Genomic DNA, 6,365 nt, shown 5'->3' on the forward strand with positions numbered 1-6,365 from the left:
GGTCCAGGCATCCGGGTGACCTTTGACCCCCCCCCCCCCCCCCCCCAAAAAAAATAACAAGGACCTGGGGGACCCCCAGGGACGGCCCGACCCGAACCGGGGAGATTCTCGCCCCAAAGCGGGGACGCCCCGACGCCCGGCTCCATCGCGGCGGGGGGGGGACGGGGCTGGGTGTGGCCCGGCCGCGGGGTCCCCCGAGGTGGGGGGGGGGGGAGGGGAGGGGCGGGGGGAGGGGTGCGGGGGAGGGGGAGGGGCGGGGGGGCTCACACACACCCCAACCCCCCCCCCCCCGGAACCCCCCCCCCCCCGGAACCCCCCCCCGGAACCCCCCCCGCCGCCTCCCAGCTCCCGCCATGAGCCTCCTGCTCCTCGCCGTCAGCGCCCTCCACCTCCTGCTGCTGCTGCTGCTCTTCGTCGCCATCCTCGACAAGGTGGGACCCACGGCGCGACCCACGGCGCGACCCACGCCCGGCCCTCCGCCCGCCCGGGACCCATAGCGCGCCCCACACCCACTCACACGGGTGTCCAGGACCCGTAGCACGCCCCACACCCACCCACTCGGGTGTCCGGGACCCATAGCGCACCCACACCCACCCACCGAGGCAGCCAGGACCCATAGCGGGCCCCACACCCATGGACACACACGTCCAGGACCCATAGCGCACCCCACACCCACTCACCCAGGCATCAGGGACCCATAGCGCGCCCCACACCCACCCATTCGGGTGTCCGGGACCCATAGCGTGCCCCACACACACCCACTCGGGTGTCCGGGACCCATAACTCTCCCTACATCAGGGGACCCACACGGCCAGGACCCATAGGGCGCCCCATACCCACTCACACGGGCATCAGGGACCCATAGCGCGCCCCACACCCACCCTCTCGGGTGTCCGGGACCCATAGCGTGCCCCACACACACCCACTCGGGTGTCCGGGACCCATAGCGCACCCCACACCCACCCATTCGGGTGTCCGGGACCCATAGCACGCCCACACCCACCCATTCGGGTGTCCGGGACCCATAGCGTGCCCACACCCACCCACTCGGGTGTCCAGGACCCATAATGCGCCCCACACACACCCACTCGGGTGTCCAGGACCCATAGCGCGCCCCACACCCACCCATTCGGGTGTCCGGGACCCATAACTCTCCCTACATCAGGGGACCCACATGGCCAGGACCCATAGCGCCGCCCCACACCCACTCACACGGGCATCAGGGACCCATAGCGTGCCCCACACCCACCCACTCGGGTGTCCGGGACCCATAGCGTGCCCCACACACACCCACTCGGGTGTTCGGGACCCATAATGCGCCCCACACCCACCCACCGAGGCAGCCGGGACCCATAGCGTGCCCCACACCCATGGACACACAGATCCGGGACCCATAATGCGCCCCACACCCACCCACCGAGGCAGCTGGGACCCATAGCGCGCCCCACACCCATGGACACACGCGTCCGGGACCCATAGCGCACCCCACACCCACTCACCCAGGCATCAGGGACCCATAGCACGCCCCACACCCACCCATTCGGGTGTCCGGGACCCATAGCGTGCCCCACACCCACCCATTCGGGTGTCCGGGACCCATAGCGTGCCCCACACACACCCACTCGGGTGTCCGGGACCCATAGCGCGCCCCACACCCACCCACTCGGGTGTCCGGGACCCATAGTGCGCCCCACACCCACCCACCGAGGCAGCTGGGACCCATAGCGCGCCCCACACACACCCACTCGGGTGTCCGGGACCCATAGTGCGCCCACACCCACCCACCGAGGCAGCCGGACCCATAGCGGGCCCGACACACACCCACTCGGGTGTCCGGGACCCATAACTCTCCCTACATCAGGGGACCCACACGGCCAGGACCCATAGCGCGCCCCACACCCACCCACTCGGGTGTCCGGGACCCATAACTCTCCCTACATCAGGGGACCCACACGGCCAGGACCCATAGCGCGCCCCACACCCACCCACTCGGGTGTCCGGGACCCATAATGCGCCCCACACCCACCCACCGAGGCATCAGGGACCCGTAGCGCACCCCACACCCACCCACTCGGGTGTCCGGGACCCATAACTCTCCCTACATCAGGGGACCCACATGGCCAGGACCCATAGCACACCCCACACCCACCCACCGAGGCAGCTGGGACCCATAGGCGTGCCCCACACCCATGGACACACACGTCCAGGACCCATAGCGCACCCCACACCCACTCACCCGGGCATCAGGGACCCGTAGCGTGCCCCACACCCACCCACCAAGACAGCTGGGACCCATAGCGCACCCCACACCCACCCACCGAGGCAGCCGGGACCCATAGCAGGCCCCACACACACCCACTTGGGTGTCCGGGACCCATAACTCTTCCTCCATCAGGGGACCCACATGTCCGGGACCCATAGCACGCCCCACACCCACCCACTCGGGTGTCTGGGACCCATAGCGCGCCCCACACCCACCCACTCGGGTGTCCGGGACCCATAACTCTCCCTACATCAGGGGACCCACACGGCCAGGACCCATAGCACACCCCACACCCCCCCACCTGGGCATCAGGGACCCATAGCATGCCCCACAGCCATGGACCCAGGTGTCTGGGACCCATAACTCTCTCTACATCAAGGGACCCACACGGCCGGGACCCATAGAGGGCCCCACACCCACCCACTCGGGTATCCGGGACCCATAGCATGCCCCACACCCATGGACCCACACATACAGGACCCATAGTGTGCCCCACTCCCACCCACTGAGGCAGCCGGGACCCATAGCACACCCCACACCCACCCACTCCGGTGTCTGGGACCCATAACTCTCCCTACATCAGGGGACCCACGCGGCTGGGACCCATAGCGTGCCCCACACCCACCCACTCGGGTGTCCGGGACCCATAACTCCCATAGCGTGCCCCACACCCACCCACCCAGGCATCAGGGACCCATAGCGTGCCCCACACCCATGGACCCAAGCGGCCGGGACCCATAGCGCACCCCACACTCACCCACCCAGGCGTCCGGGACCCATAACTCTCCCTCCCTCAGGGGACCCACACATCTGGGACCCATAGCACACCCCACACCCATGGACCCACATGTCTGGGACCCATAGTGCGCCCCACACCCACCCACCCGGGCAGCTGGGACCCACAGTGCGCCCCACACCCGGTGACCTCAGCAGCCAGGACCCATAGCGCGCCCCACACCCATGGACCCAGGCGGCCGGGACCCATAGCGCGCCCTCCCCAGTGCCTGGGACGCTATAGGGGAGGATGTGGATGTGTGGGGCACCCTGGCAGCGGGGACCCCGGCGTCCGGGCCCCACACGTTCGTTCTGCCCCACACGTTCTGCCCCACAGGCCTGGTGGGTGCTGCCGGACGCGGAGACGCTGAACCTTTGGTACGACTGTGTCCTGCAGAACGACACCCGCAGCTGGGTCTGCACCAGCCTCGGCGACACCCGTGAGCGCCGGGCCGTGTGGGGCACGGGGGGCGCGTGGGGCACGGGGGGCGTGTGGGGCACGGGGGGCGCGTGGGGCACAAGGCACTTACGGGGCACAAGGGGTGCGTGGGGCGCATGGCACCCATGGGGAATGTGGGGCTTGTGGGACACATGGGGCGCGTGGGGCACGGGGGGCGCGTGGGGCACAGGGGGTGCGTGGGGCACAGGGGGCATGTGGGGCACAAGGGGTGCATGGGGCGCATGGCACCCATGGGGAATGTGGGGCTTGTGGGACACGTGGGGCGTGTGGGGCACAAGGGAAGTGTGGGGCACAAGGGGTGCATGGGACACAGGGGGGCGTGTGGGGCACGGGGGGCATGTGGGGCACAAGGCACTTATGGGGTGCATGGGTCGCATGGCACCCATGGGGAATGTGGGGCTTGTGGGACACGTGGGGTGTGTGGGGCACAAGGGAAGTGTGGGGCATGGGGGGGCGCGTGGGGCACAGGGGGTGTGTGGGGCACAAGGGAAGTGTGGGGCACGGGGGGCGTGTGGGGCACAAGGCACTTATGGGGCACAAGGGGTGCATGGGGCGCATGGCACCCATGGGGAATGTGGGGCTTGTGGGGCACGTGGGGCACAGGGGGGCGTGTGGGGCACGGGGTGCCCCAGGCACCTATGGGGCACACGGGGCGTGTGGGGCACGTGGTGTTTGTGGGGGGACGTGTCACTTGTGGGGCACATGGGGCACACAGGGCCCACGGAGGGACGTGTGGGGCACGGCACGGGGACACCCCCAGGGACATCCGTCAGCCAGGGGACAGCCGTGGGGACGCCCCACACCCATGGGGCACCCCTAGGGCCACCCGGCACCCCACGAGGACACCCCCGGGGACAGCCGTAGGGACACCCTCGTGTCACCCCACACCCAGGGGACACCCATAGGGACAGCCATAGGGACACCCCACACCCGTGGGGACACCCTTGTGTCACCCCACACCCAGGGGACACCCCCGGGGACAGCCATAGGGACACCCCACACCCCTGGGGACACCCCTGGGGACAGCCCTGGGGACAGCCATCACCCCTGGGGACAGCTCTATGGGGTGGAGGCACCCATAGGGACACCCCACACCCACGGGGCACCCCTGGGGACAGCTGTAGGGCCACCCTTGTGTCACCCCACACCCATGGGACACCCCCAGGGCCACCCTTGTGCCACCCCACAGCCCTGGGGACACCCCTGGGGACATCTGTCATCCAGGGGACACCCATAGGGACACCCTTGTGCCACCCCACACCCAGGGGTCACCCCTGGGGACAGCCATAGGGCCGCCCCACACCCCTGGGACACCCCTAGGGACACCCCTGGGGACAGCCATAGGGCCGCCCCACACCCCTGGGACACCCTTGTGCCACCCCACACCCAGGGGACACCCCTGGGGACAGCCGTAGGGCCGCCCCACACCCAGGGGACACCCCTAGGGACACCCCTGGGGACAGCCATAGGGCTGCCCCACACCCCTGGGGCACCCCTAGGGACACCCCTGGGGACAGCCGTAGGGCCGCCCCACACCCAGGGGACACCCCTAGGGACACCCCTGGGGACAGCCATAGGGCTGCCCCACACCCCTGGGGCACCCCTAGGGACACCCCTGGGGACAGCCGTAGGGCCGCCCCACAGCCCTGGGACACCCCTGGGACACCCCTGGGGACAGCCGTAGGGCTGCCCCACAGCCCCGGGGCCACCCTTGTGCCACCCCACACCTCTGGGACACCCCTAGGGACACCCCTGGGGACAGCCGTAGGGCCGCCCCACAGCCCCGGGGCCACCCTTGTGCCACCCCACACCCCTGGGACACCCCTGGGGACAGCCGTAGGGCCGCCCCACAGCCGGGCCCCCCGTGACGGTGTCCCCCAGCGTGGCTGCGGGCGGCCCAGGCGCTGCTGGTGGGGGCGCTGCTGCTCTCGGCCGCCGCCTTCGCCATCTTCCTCTGGCAGCTGCACGCGGGGCCCCGCGGGAGGCGCTTCGTCCCCTCGGGGGGCGCCCAGCTGCTGGCCGGTCAGTGGGGCGGGGGGCTCTGTGGGGCGGGGGGGGCCACGGGGCTGGGGAGTCCCCGTGGGGCAGAGGTGGACGGGGGGGGGTCTATGGGGCGGAGCTGGGGGTTCCCATGGGGCAGAGCTCGGGGGGTGCTGTGGGGCTGGGGGAGTCCCCGTGGGGCAGAGGTGGGGGGGGGTGTGTCTATGGGGCGGAGCTGGGGGTCCCCATGGGGCAGGGCTCGGGGGTGCCGTGGGGCTGGGGGAGTCCCCGTGGGGCAGAGTTGGGGGGGGGAGTCCCCGTGGGGCAGAGGCTGGGGGGGGGGGGGGTCTATGGGGCAGAGCTGGGGGTCCCCATGGGGCAGGGCTCGGGGGGTCCCTATGGGGTAGGGGGAGTCCCCGTGGGGCAGAGGCTGGGGGGGGGGGGTCTATGGGGCAGAGCTGGGGGTCCCCATGGGGCAGGGCTCGGGGGTGCCGTGGGGCTGGGGGAGTCCCCGTGGGGCAGAGGTGGGGGGGGGGGGTGTCTATGGGGCAGAGCTGGGGGTTCCCATGGGGCAGGGCTCGGGGGTGCCGTGGGGCTGGGGGAGTCCCCGTGGGGCAGAGTTGGGGGGGGGAGTCCCCGTGGGGCAGAGGTGGGGGGGGGGGTCTATGGGGCAGAGCTGGGGGTCCCCATGGGGCAGGGCTCGGGGGTGCCGTGGGGCTGGGGGAGTCCCCGTGGGGCAGAGTTGGGGGGGGGAGTCCCCGTGGGGCAGAGGCTGGGGGGGGGGGGGGGTCTATGGGGCAGAGCTGGGGGTCCCCATGGGGCAGGGCTCGGGGGTGCCGTGGGGCTGGGGGAGTCCCCGTGGGGCAGAGTTGGGGGGGGGAGTCCCCG

At 71.1% G+C, this 6,365-nt stretch overlaps 1 protein-coding gene across 1 annotated transcript; it reads left to right on the forward strand.

The window, feature by feature from the left end:
* Positions 1-312: 312 nt before the first annotated feature.
* Positions 313-5,519, forward strand: EMP3 (epithelial membrane protein 3 (MAM blood group); the record flags this gene model as incomplete). The annotated part of the gene is made up of 3 exons (XM_074571363.1): positions 313-431; positions 3,375-3,477; positions 5,379-5,519. Coding segments are annotated over exons 1-3 (322 nt in total), but the record flags the coding sequence as incomplete, so codon positions are not given.
* Positions 5,520-6,365: the final 846 nt, after the last annotated feature.

The sequence above is a fragment of the Larus michahellis genome, unplaced genomic scaffold, assembly GCF_964199755.1.
Source record: "Larus michahellis unplaced genomic scaffold, bLarMic1.1 SCAFFOLD_627, whole genome shotgun sequence".
Taxonomy (NCBI): Eukaryota; Metazoa; Chordata; class Aves; order Charadriiformes; family Laridae; genus Larus; species Larus michahellis.